This window comes from Gymnoscopelus microlampas (assembly GCF_963454915.1).
Source record: "Gymnoscopelus microlampas genome assembly, chromosome: 12".
Taxonomy (NCBI): domain Eukaryota; kingdom Metazoa; phylum Chordata; class Actinopteri; order Myctophiformes; family Myctophidae; genus Gymnoscopelus; species Gymnoscopelus microlampas.
In genome coordinates this window covers 9401329-9416278 of record NC_139949.1, presented here as the reverse complement: position 1 = coordinate 9416278, position 14950 = coordinate 9401329, and the positions used below count along the sequence as shown (strand labels likewise).

The 14950-nt window shown below is 43.5% G+C and overlaps 1 protein-coding gene across 1 annotated transcript in view; it reads right to left on the bottom strand.

The window, feature by feature from the left end:
* Positions 1-13985, bottom strand: part of LOC311057179 (kelch domain-containing protein 3-like) — a gene marked incomplete at both ends in the record, with an annotated part of 66449 nt that extends 52464 nt beyond the window's left edge. The window contains 2 exons of the mRNA XM_084074130.1: positions 12977-13494; positions 13627-13985. Of these exons, the coding sequence (XP_083930256.1) occupies positions 12977-13494; positions 13627-13985 (877 nt within the window). The remainder of the gene's footprint in view (positions 1-12976; positions 13495-13626) is intronic.
* Between the last annotated feature and the right edge of the window lie 965 nt (positions 13986-14950).

The following is a 14950-nucleotide window of genomic DNA, read 5'->3' as shown; positions in this document are numbered from 1 at the left end:
TTGTGAGCTTGTAGATCTACTGTTTTCACTACTTTGGGTCTCGTGGAAAGACATCTAATTTGGGTCTCGAGGTAAAACGTTTGGGAACCACTGCTAGAACCACCGGCTCTCCCTGGCTTCGTGTCAAAGTGCCCTTGAGCAAGACACTGAACCAGTGGTGGAAAGTAACTAAGTACATGTGCTCAGGTACTGTACTTAAGTACAATGTTGAGGTACTTTTACTTTACTGGAGTTTTTCCAATTTGCAATACTTTTACTTCTACTCCACTACATCTCAGAGGCAAATATTTTACTCCACTGCAATTATACAATACAATTACAACGAGTATGTGTACTTAAAGTACCAAAAGTCAATTTCGATACCAATACTTATGTACTTTTACTCAAGTACATTTTGAATTCCGGACTTTTGCTTGTAACTGACTAGTATTTCTACATTGCAGTATTGATACTTGTACTTAAGTAAAACATTTTAGTACTTTTCTCACCACTGCACTGAACCCCTAACTGCTCCTGATGAGCACGTTGGTGCCATTCATGGTTCCCTCTGCTCTGTGTGTGTGTGTGTGTGTGTGTGTGTGTGTGTGTGTGTGTGTGTGTGTGTGTGTGTGTGTGTGTGTGTGTGTGTGTGTGTGTGTGTGTGTGTGTGTGTGTGAATGGATGTAATATGCTTTCAGCAAAGGCGCTATATAAATGCACCATTTACACTAGCATAGCATACCTATTTATAAACCTTTTCACACTTAGAACATTCTATACGGGTCCAGTTTTTTTTTTAAATACATTTGGACCCCAGCTGTTCCCATAGCAACACAATTCCCCTGACGATGTAACGTTGTTGCCGGGCAGAAAATATTTGAACTTTTATTATTTCTTATTTTTTCATTAACACCCTACTTGGGATCGTACTACAGTCACACAAAAAAAGCATCAAAAGTAGTACATCCGGCCCGGACCACTGGCGTAACGGTTTGGGCACCTAGGCTCCAAAGTAACCTGACAGCGGGTACAAGTCCCGATCCCGATGGCCTTTGCTGCGTCACTCCCCATCTCTCTCCCCCCATTTCCTGTCAACCTATTATCCTATCAATAAAGGCATAAAAAAAGCCCAAAAGAAACAAAACAAAACAACATAAAAAAGTAGCAGATCAGGGGGCACGGTGGCGCAGTCGGTAGCGCTGTCGCCTCACAGCTAGAAGGTCCTGGGTTCGATTGCCGCCAGGGACGCTGTGGGCGTGTGCTCTCCTCCACGTCATCGGCGCCCATACCCTAGGTGGGGTTGGTGAAAGGGCCTACTCTGTGTGGAGTTTGCATGTTCTCCCCGTGTCTCCTAGGGTAGTTAATACCCTCACAAAAACATGTAGTAATCCTGGTCACTATACCGCCTCCCCCTGGTCAGCCGGGGCGCCTGATGGAGGAGAAGGGAACTGGTTGGAATAACGTGTTCCTTCCACGCGCTATGTCCAACCAGGGAAACTCCCCCCTGTCGGGTGATAAGAAGCAGCCTGCTTGCTCCTCATGCATTGAAGGAGGCATGAGCTTCAGCTTGGGCTCTCCCTAGGCTGGCAGAGGGTAGGTAGTGCCCAGGATTACGTAGGCAATTGGCACTGGGTGAAAAAATGTGGGTTACAAAATCGTGGGATAAAAATTATTTAAAAAAAAATAAAAAAAAGTAGCAGATCCACAAGCTTGAAACGCGGCGCTTCGCGCCGCGTTTCAAGCTTGTGGATCTGCTACTTTTGATGCTTTTGAATTTGAATCCTGAAAAGTAACAGTTTTGGACATAATGACGAATTCACACGTACATCCTGGAAAGAATTTCTGGGGGTGTCGGTCGGTGTTGTCCTTTCACACATGTAGCAAGCAACAGTCCATTTCAAATGCATGCAGCAGCAGCACACATACACAGTAAATAGCCTGTTTGATAAGGCGAGGGACAGCGTCTGGGTAGCACGCACACATGTCGGTTACTCCCACTTAGCAGCGCGAGGAAGTTACGAGGATCAAATGCAATGTTCTTTTTAAAATTAATTTCCACCCACAGAACATCACAGATTAATTGAATTGCTCGACAATCACTGTGAAATTCACAAACTACAGCTTTCATACCACAGCACAGTGGTTCTCAATCTTTTTTAGTGCAGCAGACTCCCACATTGATATGTATTTTTGGCCCCCATCTGAAAATACGTTGTGCCAGGGACCCCCAGAAGAGATTTGGGATTACAAATTATCCCAACATTTCCCAAAATGTTAGATATTTTTCAAGTACTTAAAGGTGTAGTGAAATGAAAAATATGTTTTTCACACTTTTAGAGCATATCCGTGGTCATCATATGGGCATACCTAACAATAGATGCGAAAAAAAACATTTTTTGTGTATTTTTACATCTAAAGTCCCTAAAAAGCCAATCTTAATTACTTCCTGTAAACGAAAACGTGCTGCGTGATGACATAACGCAGCCTTCATGGATCTAAATGAATCTTGATTACATGCACCTGGTTTGATTCCCATAGCTGCGCGTTCTTCAAACACAGCTGATTTTAATTACAGAGATACTCCGTTTTGAATCTCAATGAAGATGAGTGTATTACTCATTTTAAACTTCATCTGAACACTAAAATATGTATCTGAAAACATTATAGGTTAGAAATAAGCCAGGTAGTAGCAAACGTGCTTCACTGGCCGTCTCTCTCTCACTTGTAAACAAACACTAGCTGTGTTGCGCACGGCTGAAGTGATTGAGATCCAACGTCCCATAGCCTGAAGGGATGGGACCTTCTGATTGGTTTAGAGTCGTTGAGCCGACGTTTCAGGCTGAACCTTCAAAATAAAATGACCGAAAATGTCACTTCAGTGCGTCTTTAAAAAAATTGTAGATGTACAAGCTCGCCGCGCGGCACGAAGTGACGCACTGTGAGCTTGTAGATCTGATCTAGATTGAATGAACTGGTTTGCAGAGATCTTATCTCTCTCTCCAAACACCTCGGGAGTAGGGGAGGGTGAGAGGACCACCTGGTCCATTCACACATTGAGATTTGAGACGTTTGAATTATATCAGATATTACACAGACTAAACTCAAGGGAGCTACGGTGGTCTACGTTCCCTCAGCCCCTTATGTTCCCTCAAAACTAACACTAACCCTAAACCTGAAACAGAGGGAAAACTGAGAGAACATAGGACTGAGGGAACATAGGGGTGAGGGAACATAGGGGTGAGGGAACATAGGCATGCATGTCAGGTCATACTGAGTCAGACATTTTTATTCATTCATACAGTCCCCAACATGTAGAACACTTCCATGTTACAGTGCACGTCATTGCTGTCGGGCAAACTTTTTGTCTTTTTTTTTTTCACTGTAAAAATGAACGCCCTACTTGATCATACGCTGTATGATCACGCATACGCTGTATGATCACACGAAAGCATCAAAAGTAGCAGTTCTACAAGCTCGCGCTTGGCGACGCCGTCGCGCAACTAAATTAACTCTGACCCCTAACCCATAAACATGGCCTAATCCTAACGCCAACATGAATATTTCCCTACATGTAAAAGCCCAAAACAACCATTTCTCTTGTGAGGACCAGGAAAGTTGTCCTAACAATGTCTGTTTATCAAATTATGCTATAATAATTATGGACACACACACACACACACACACACACACACACACACACACACACACACACACACACACACACACACACACTCACACTCACACTCACACACTCGCAGCAATAACCCACATGCACACATGCAAATAAAGCTAAAGGGGTGAGGGTTATGTGTTTGTGTGCGTGTGTGTGTAATTAAAGTCATTAGTGTGAGAGCAGCTCTGACGGACAGCAGGTGTGTTGATGAGCACGACACTCTGTTCTCACTCTGTTCTCGACCTCCTCTTCCTCCCATCTCATCTCATCTCTCTCTGTCTGTCTGTCTGTCTAACGGTCTATATGCCTTTATTTTTCTTTCTGCAAAGCTACCGAATTAAATCGACCTCCGCCGTGAACCTCCAGCCAGATTTACACTTCGAAAATAGCTGACCTATAAGCTCACACAACGCATCGCGCTGCGATGCGTTGTGTGAGCTTATAGGTCAGCTATTTTCGAGCAATTTTTTTTGTGAGCTTTGTAGATCGGCTATTCTCAGAGTATATCAAGTTTACGTAACAGCTATATCCTCTATTGCGGTGGCGGCTGGTCATTGTAAAAAAAAGCCAGCGCGAGCCTAGGAGGAACAAGGTGACAGCTCTGTTATTGTCACACGGCGTGTTCTGAAGTTTATGTAGCACATACGGAGAATATATACATCATTCTGCACAAGCCACGTTACGTGACCGGAAGATATATGTATGTGACTCATGACTGGAAAAGAAGCGAGCTATACAAGGCAGGAGCAGACAGACGCGGTGCAGACTGTATGCAGGCAGTGCATATACGGAGATAATATGATACAGTAAAGCAGTGGTTTTCAAACTTTTTCATGTCAAGGACCCCCGAAATGATATGTATTTGGCCGTGGACCCCCATTTCAAAAGATTTTGTTCCAGGGACCCCCCAGAAGCAAAGATTTGAGTTACAAATGTTCGCTTTAAAAATATATGTATTCAAAGATTTGCACAAAATGTCACGATTTTTCAAAAATAGCAGATCTACAAGCTCATAGCGCGGCACTCTGGCCCATTTCCTGTCAGACTATCCTATCAATAAAGGCACAAAAGCCAAAAAAGAAATACTTTAAAAAAATAGGGGGGGAAAAACAGACACACTTAACCACATTCAACCTGGGCTTGCTATTTTGGAAATGCCATTATAGGTCAGCATGCTCGAAAAAAAAATCTTTCTTGTAGTTCTCCTGTTTTCACTATACTTTTGCGAAACTTATGACTGCGTGACAGCATGATATTATGTTGGACGTATCGAAATGCAAGATACAGAATGAGACACGCTGCGGTGCCAATGACATTTCCCCCCCAGGGATTAATAAATTACCCAAAGGTACCTATGCATATATCTCCCCTCCGGGTGGAGATTCCACATTATCTGTCCTCAGGAACGGAACATTATCCTGAGGCGGTACCATACCTCAACTCTTAACGCACTAAAAGTTAAAGTACTTATAGCAGCACAGCGAGCACTATAGCCAACAAGCCCTTTAAAATAGAGCTACTATAGCAGTATGAAGCATCCCGCGTTTTGAAACCAATGGAGCAGCACTTTTGCATTTTTATCATTATTCCCTATGAAAGTGTTTTGGCTGATATCACTGCTGTGGGGACAGAAACCCTTTTATGTTCCAAAACCGTAACAATATAACTGGTAAAAAATAACATGTTCCAATGGATCCAATGTAGTTATTATTTAGTCTCAAATTCTTGTTAATAATGAATTTATGAAACCCACATAAATTGTATAAACTTTCACTTTCAAAATGTTTAAGAAATCTACAAATCGACAAGCTCAGCGCGTTATTTTTTCAACTTTTGCGTTAATTGCAACATGTTTTTATATCAAATTAAATAAAAGCTGAAATATGAGATACAAGGTTTCTGCCTGGCAGCTCCGTCATGGGCATATGGACATGAAACACAATATATGATAATACAACAAATCCCTTCTTCTATATGCTGAATATAGGCATTTGTAGAGTACATTCAGTTCCATTTGTACACGTTCAGAGTTACAGACCCGTAAGGTTGCATTTGGTTCCATTTGTACACTTTCAGAGTTACAGACCCGTAAGGTTGCATTTGGTTCCATTTGTACACTTTCAGAGTTACAGACCCGTAAGGTTGCATTTGGTTCCTAACTATCAATCATTTACTGTAGCTGGGGGCCACCTGGAACCCCCCTCAAGGACCTCTATGGGCCCCCGAACCTCACATTGAGAGCGACGGGTTCAGATTCCACATCAAGCGAGGTAATTCGGTATGTGAACTGAGGCATTCACGCTGTGGTCCAGTGGAGGCCTGTATAGCTGCTTTCCTTTATTGAATCTGTTGAGACGCCACATTATTCAACTTCCACCGAAGTTTCCAATGCGGCCTGTTGTCTGGGCTCCGGCCCAGTGAAGTTTCTTATAGGAGGTCCCCAGGTGCACTCTGGGTAAAACCTCAGGGGAGTTCATGGTCGTTTAAAAAAAGTAAAATGACACGTTGCTTTGCTAGAGGTTTGGGTTGTGTAGTTACCCTGTTGTGACTCCAAGTACTGGTGAGATATCTCCAATAGTTATGTTGATTAGAAATTGATGATTCAAAATAGTCTACTCATCGACTAAATTGTACGATTAAACACGTTTTAAAGTTACACTTTTAGAACACACAAAAAAATCCCTGCAAACAATTCAAAAATGTCAACTTCCAGATGATTTTGCTATTTGAATTAGGAACATGATCCGGCCTGGAAACCCGGATTCAATCGGGAGAATATTTTGATTAATACATTTTTAATCTATATGGATCATCTATTGAAGATATCTCACTGACATTTGGAGTTACATCGTGGCCAGGTAACTGTACACAACCCAAACCTCTACCAAAGTGTTAGTGCCATGCAGGGACCCCCAGAAGATAAGATTTGGGGTAAAACATTCTAAATCATTCAACATTTTCCCCCCAAAAATGATATTTTTCAAACATTTTCAAAAATAGCAGATGTACAAGCTCACAGCGCGGCACAAAGTGACGCGCTGTGAGCTTGTATATCTGCTATTTTTTAATAGCCACAGTATAAATGGATAAAGTGGTTAAGATGATTGTAATGCTACAGTATGTTAACTATACTTTTGCTGAGGACCACTTTGAGAACCGATAGACCTAGACTTCGTGGTGGTGGACAGGTACTTTACCCCTGGGATCTAACCCAACACCTCCATGCCTTTTATCTTTCCGTTTGACTGTTAGCTTCCTGGCAGCTGACTACTGGACATGACACTGTATAGCTGAGCTAACCGCTCACCAGCCAAGACTTTAAGCCATTAAGACCGGGAACGCATCTGTGTCATTTTGGATTGATTTGGCTATTCAAAAATAGCAGATATACAAGCTCATGAGCTATGAGCTTGTAGATCTGCTATTTTTTTTTAAATCGCGATTTTTTTTGCGAATCTTTGAATATATATATTTATTTTTTTTACGCAAACATTTGTAACTCAAATCTTTGCTTCTGGGGGTCCCTGGAATACAATATTTTACATTTTACAGTTCGCTTTGGAAAAATACGTATTCGGCCTGGGCCGTAGCGTGACGGTCCAGGCACCCTAGGCTGCAATGCCATCCTGACAGCGTGTCGCGAGTTCGACTCCCGTTCCCGACGACCTTTGCTGACGTGTTCCTGTCAGCCTACTTTCCCTTTTCAAAAATGGCAGATTTACAAGCTCATAGCGCGGCACTCGGTGCCACGCTATGAGCTTGTATAGATCTGCTATTTTTGAATAGCCCCAAAAAATCTAAAAATGACACAGATGCGTTCCCGGTCTGAATGGGTTAAGTTATTTGTGGTATATCCAATAAAACCGAACAGGAGGCTGATATGAGTTGGAAAGTTCACGGCGGTTCAGGCTGACAGGCGGTATGACAGTATGTGTCTAAATGTATAGTAACCTGTTCAAGGTTGGAGCAGTAGAGCCACGTGTTTTAACCCATTAAGACCTGAGGCTTCTAAAACGGTTTTCTGAAAAAACCTACGTTGCCTATATAACGTTGCTGTCGTGCAGAAACCTCTCATCTCCGTATTTTAACTTTTGCTGTTTTTCGTAAATTAACAAGCCCTATACTTCATGATCATATACTACAGCGTCGCACACAAGCATAAAAAGTAGCAGATCCGGCCCGAACGGCTGGTGTAGCGGTCCCGGCACCTAAGGCTGCCAAAGCCTGACAGCGTGTCGCGGGTTCGAATCCCGATCCCAACGACCTTTGCTGCGTGTCACTCCCCATCTCTCGACCCATTTCCTCTCAGTTTACTGTATCTATCAACAAAGATATATAGATATATATTAAAAAAAGGTAGCAGATCCACAAGCTTGAAACTTGAAACTTGAGCTTGAGCTTGCAGATCTGCTACCTTTTGCTACTTCTGAATTTGTATGCTGAAAAGTAACAGTTTTGGAGGTTTCCACCTGACATAGATGATGTATAGCTAAAAATCGAAAATTCCATAGATGCTTTCCCGGTTCTAATGGGTTAACCCATTTAGACCGGGAAAGAATCTGTGCGATTTTTAGATTTCTTTGGGCTATTCAAAAATAGCAGATCTACAAGGTCGTAGCGCGCTACGAGCTTGTAGATCTGCTATTTTTTGTGCACATTTTGAATATATTTTTACCAAAGCAAACATTTGTAACTCAAATATTTGCTTCTGGGGATTCTACAAATGCCTTCTAAATTCGAACATTTTTTTTGAAAAAACTTCGCTATAATATCCGTCGTTCTCAAACTGTGTTCATGTCAAGGACCACCCAAAATGATAATTATGTATTTGGCCACGGACCCCCATCTCCAAATATTTTGTTCGCTTTAAAATAGTATATTCAAATATTTGCAAAAATATTTGCAAAAATATTTGCAAAAATAGCAGATCTACAAGCTCATAGCGCGGCACTCGGTGCCGCGCTATGAGCTTGTATATCTGCTATTTTTGAACAGCCAAAGAAATTTAAAACGACACACAACGATGCGTTCCCGGTTCTGAAGGGTTAAGCTGGAAGCAAAGTAGAGTGGTCCCCTATAGGAGCTGAGACCCGGCCAGGTTTGTGTGGAATGTAAATTATGCCTCCAGGGCTACTGCTCCATGCCCCGCCACTGCTTCTGGTAATCTCACTGGCTGTGCATGGAGCCAAGATATGAGTGGCGCGCGCGCGCACACACACACACACACACACACACACACACACACACACACACATACTGTACTGTACACTCGGTCTCGCTGCTCTTCTGGCTGTCCTCTGGTTGACCCTATATCACAGCCCACAGACCTGCCTGCCTTCTCTCCCGTGTGGGAGTGTTTGTACTGGGATTAGACTGTAAGTACTGGTCCCATCGTGGGATAACCTCCAGCGTTGCCAGATCTTGCGAGAGAAACGCACAACCGGGTCTATGAAAACGAGCCCAAAAGAAGCAACCAGTTCATCACTTATACACTTATTGTTTCCGCCAGGCTGAAAGGCATGGCCAAGACTATGTTTCGCACCCTGTCCGTCCGTGTGTCCGTCTCCGGCACTGTTGGCCCGGTCGCTGCGAAACTGTGCACACACACACTCCCTGGATGCCAAACCCCAACCTCTGCCCCGAATGTTTCAGATTGGCCTGTTATAGTGCCACCAGAAGGCCGATTCTTGCAAAACACATTTTTTGCTATTACTCCTACAGATTGTGTCCAAACATCACGCAAGTCGGTACGCAGTATCTCTATAGTCATGTGCTCAACATGGATCAGTCCGATTTTCCATGTTCCATCCTGATTGGCTAACATTGGCTTCCAAAGTTTGCAGGATTGGTCCGTTTTGAACGAAATGCCTCAAATCATGAACGCAGCATGCGATTCCCGCCAATATTACCACCTATATGACTGCCTATATGACTGCCTATATGACTGTCTATAGACAACACATCCAGTATAGTGTATAGATACAGAAATGCCACCTTTTTCACATTGCCCTGTTATAGCGCCACCAGCAGGTCTAATTTAGCAAAACACATTTTTGGAACAAAATGCCTCAAATCATGAATTGAACCGATTGCCGTGAAAGGCCTAAGAAGAAATGGCTCCCTTTTCACATTGGCCTATTATAGCGCCACCAGGAGGCCATAATAACCTACTGTACCTGACGGAGGAGACCTCCGAGGAGCACTTTTTCTTGTTGTTAGTGTTTTTTTATCATACAGTAATATGGGATAATCAGGGACAAGGTTAAAAAAGCTCAGAACATTTCACAAATATAGCCGATCTACAAGCTCACAACCCGTAACGACGTGGCACATTACATTTTTGGTTACCTTTTTTAAACTATAAAACTTGCATATAGCTATTTAGTGCTCGGACACCCTTTGCTTCACACAGAGTTTTGCCTGGCCCACATGAGCTTTTCCACAAGGGCAGGTTAGTCCATACACCACAGAGGTTGTGCTACAGTTGTTAAACTTTTTCCTCATGTACGCGGTTATGTGAGGAACTTCACAATGGTCGTACTGTTGCACCGGCTGCACCTGTGTTGCCCTTTAATTCCGGCCAACAGTGTCTCGCCGTGTTTGGTTTAAAAGTGTGAGCAACGCCGTCCTTCATGCTAGGTTGCTCTTCTAAAAGTGAAGAGGCTGAGTTTCTACTCAGTCCTTGATATAATAATAATTTTGTCCCCTTTGGTGGTTGTTGGGGTGTTTGCTACAGTACATTTGCATATTGTCCTCTGCATATTGTTTACCCATGCTAACTATTAGGAGCGGTGGCTAAAATGGAAGAGGGGAGGAGTCAGGTTGAGTCTGTCCTTGGTGGAAGGTGCTCTTCTAAAAGTAAAGCGGAGAGGAGGTAAAGTCAGTGGTGTAAAGTAACTAAGTACATCTACTCAAGTACTGTACTTAAGTACACTTTTGAGGTATGCCTACTTCTTCTCAAGTACATTTTGAATTCTGGACTTTCACCTGTAACAGAGTATTTCTACATTGCAGTATTGATACTTTTACTTAATTAAAACAAAATGTAGTACTTTTTACACCACTGCTGTAAGTATAGGTTCAGCCTGCAAAATACCAGTAGTGGAAGAAGTGCTCAGATGCCTGTTTTTGCTCAAGTAATAGTGGCAATACCACAATGTAGATATGCCCTGTTACAAGTAAAGGCCTGTATATAAAAAGGTTAAAGTACAAAAGTATTGGCATCAAAATATACTTACAGTCCCAAAGTGAAATGTTGACGTTTTGCAGAATGTCCATTATAAGTGAAGTATGAAAAGGTAGCTGGTATGTACATGAGGTTGGACATTTGGGGCAAAAAGGTATGTACAGGAGGTTAAAGCTGCATGTGAAGTACACAAAGTCTTACAAGCTACATACAAATAAAATAAGCTACAAAATCACACCGATAAAAGAAGAGGAAGGGGGGGAAGGGACACTGTTGGCGAGTTAGTTCGTCATTTCTTTCCCGAGGTAAAGCCCCTCCTGTGTGACTAATTACTTCCACGACCCTCCAGACACCACAGCGCGCACGCACGCACGCACGCACGCACGCACGCACGCACGCACGCACGCACGCACGCACACACACACACACACACACACACACACACACACACACACACACACACACACACACACACACACACACTCCATACCTCACCGCTCCTCTCCTCTCCCGCCATTATCCATCCCGGTTTCCAAGGCTCACACAGGCCTACTGTGAATATTTACTCAATTAAAGGAGAATTTCGCCGTAAGCCGCGCTTTGGCGACACTTCCGGTCGGGCGCCGGAAGTGTCGCCAAAGCGCGGCTTACGGTACAGGAACAAAAGGTTGCATAGTGTTCTCTCACTGTAAACATCAGATCTCTCCAGGAAAAAAAAGGGGAAAAAAAGCTATTCAAATACGCGATTGAAAGCAAGGCGCAGGTTTTATAACTTTTTTAAATTTCTGTACTGTACCACTCGTCCTAGGATATCATAACGTCATAAGAAAAGTAATAATAACGTCGGACGAAATTCTCCTTTAAATGAAGATATAAAGAAAATGCTTACTATACTCAAGTAAAGTACAGTTGGAATTATAGATGGAAAAGGGTCTGTAGAAACCAATGGGTGACGTCACCGTTCCCCTTAGTTTAGGGGTCTTCAACAGGGGGTCCGGGACCCCTAGGGGGTCCTCAGAGTTACTACAGGGGGTCGGCCAAATCTTTGTGTGATATGATTATTTTTATTTTTTTACATTAACCACTTGAACCCTAGCATTTTCTGAGGGGAACATTAGCCGAAAATAGCAGATCTACAAGCTCACAACTCCTCACGCTGCGAGGCGTTGGGAGCTTATAGATCTGCTTACTGCTTACTTGTAGGGACAAATGATCTTGAAGCCCTAGCCTGCAACATTGGCACTGTGTACCTGCTGTTTTCACAATATTTATCCGTGGAACCGAGTCACACAAAATGGGGGTCCCCAGTTCAAATATGATTATTTAATAACCACTGCATAGATTATTGAATCAGGTTTGTAAATAGAGATCTAACTGTGTGAGAGACAGACAGACAGACAGACAGACAGACAGACAGACAGACAGACAGACAGACAGACAGACAGACAGAGGGCAGGAAGAAGAATAAGAGAGGGCTTGAAAATCTGCTATTTTCACAATATTTATCTGTGGAACCAGCCAAACAAAATGGGGGTCCCCAGTTCAAATACAATTATTTTGGGGGGTCACGCCCTTGCATCCCTTATTTCTATTTATTTATTTTCACAAATTGTCATAAATGGCATGAAAAAAAAAAGAGATGAGCTATAAGCTCAGTAAAAGATTATAGATCTGCTATTTGTTGCTATGAATACAGGTGTGGCTTGAGATTTTGACTTGCCCATTGGTGTGGCTTGGGCACAAAAGGTTTGAAAACCACTGCAGTATAGAATATTGGACTGGAAAATAAGTGTTCTCATGAAGCTCTCGATGACCAATTTATTGATGTTGCACTTTGAACAAATCACTTTTGGAATCATTTGTATGCCTCTAACGTGTCTCTTTCACTAAAATGCTCATAACTCTGATTCTAAAGAAATGCAGCATTTTTTGATGAAAACAAGCTGTATTCAACTACCAATAGCTAAAATTGGCGGGTCTTCAAAGATGAGTCAGAATGGTCAAAATGCCTGGAACTGGCTGCAGCCTGTTCTAGAAAACCTCTGGCAGTGAATGTGTTAATCAAAAAGATTATGATATTCTCCCAGTAAAATTTGTCCCGTAATGGCGTCCCGTAATGGCGCCCACATGACACAAACCCTCGGTAGTCATGGCTGCCAGTTCCCACCTGATGTCACCTCGGAGTCCCGACTGCTCCAGACGGTACTGGAGAACAGATAGCTTGCATAACGTCTTCAGACTAGGACTGCAATCTAAGATGTACGGGTCATCGGGTTTGTCCCAACCTCCAAAGAGAATGATACGATCTCCCACCATGCAACAGCACATGTTATACGGCCCTGAACGCGGGCCTTTCCCCTTGGGCTCAACCTTCTTCCAGCAGGAGGTCTCCGGATTGAACTTCCACAGATCATTGAAGGTCCAGTTAATGTTGCTGCCGCCAAATATGTACAGCTCTCCATTGGAGGCAAAGGCTGAATGACTGTAGCGTTGTTCTGGATGCAGTTGTGCGGGAGGCGTGCTCAGCCAGCAGTCGGTCTCTGTATCAAACACTCGGATGTTGTCGAGGCCCCTGCTCCCTCTGCCGCCGAACACAAACATCTTTGTGCCAATGATGGTGGCGGAGTGACCAGATGAAAAAGGTGGCGGAGGACCTCTGATGTCAATTAAAGACCAGACCATTGTGGCGGTGTCCAACTTGTAGATGTCACTAGTGCCTCCGGTCATGTGGGTGCGTCCTCCATAGATATACATGACCTTCCCCAAGACACAGGCTGAGTGGTCGTACCTCCGCTGAACCCTTCCAGATAGCCCAGAAATCCCGAGCGTGAACCGTCCGTGGGTGTCCGTGTGAAAGGCATAAAGCACGTCCCAACGAGGAGACCCACCCAAGATGTAGATGATCTCTTCTACGAGCACGGCTGTGTTTCTTCGAACCACAGGTGGAAGTTCTCTTCCGGCCGTCGCTTGGGACAACGCAGTCCAGCGCAACGACACTGTGTTGAATTCGTGCACACCGATCAGACTCCTGTCGCTATAAGGGTAATCTGGGACAAAGCAGTACACCCTATGTCCAACCGGCACTGCGGCACACTCTGATGGCTCTGAAGGGGGGGTTCTTTTCGGGTGCACCGTCCAGCGAAACATTTCTAACCTTCTTTTACAGTTGAGGCTTATTAGGGTTGGTTAATTCTAGCACTGAGTCCTATGCTGCACGCTGCCACTTATATTGGTTCAGTGGCACGAACGTGACGTAAAGGTTGACCAATCCGAAAAGCTGAAGAGATGGGTTGCCCAATCAAGGAAGCCGATGTACTGTTGATCTCCCTTACATGGTAAACTGATCGCCACGGCAACCCTGTAGCTTCGCCACGAAAACCTGAGTCAAGACCCGCTGTAATGGTATCCAAGCAGGAAGCCGTGATAATCCATTCCATAGTTATTGGTAGTTGAATGTAGCTTGTTTTCGCCAAAAAGGAACAGAGAGCAGAGCAAAATGTATTTTTATAAATCCTATAATACTAAACAAAACCATCTTGATTTTGTTGTGATCACGTGATCTTTGGCTGTGCACTTCATCATTATCATCATCATGATTCACAGGCTGCGGAACAGCGCCCTCTATCGTAAACCACTGAAAACACCACATGACGAGTGACTCGTCAATGGCGGTGTGAGCCTTGGGTGGCGATGGCAGTCAATGAGTTAAAGGACATAGTTGTGATGTCAAGTAAAGTCAAATTGCCTATATAGCACATTTCGACAAGGGCAGACTCAATTGCTTCAAAATAAAAACAGGAAAATCCAAAGGTCAACAACAACAAAAAATACGTAAAATTAAATATGATTAAAACATAAGGATTTATTTTTAAAAAATAAAGTGACTCCACAAAAATAAAAAGTAAGATAACTTCACACTTCAATCCTAGCAAAAAAAGACTGGTCAATGACGTTACTCAACCTGACTGCCATCTGGAAGATGGCAGTCGAACTGGAACCCCGTGAAGGACCACCGAGGGAGCTAAAGCGACGAGTTGCCGTCCTGAACGGTGTGACGTTCGCCTGAGCCTACTCAGCGCCGTTGGAGTTATGTACCGATAGGCACAGAATCG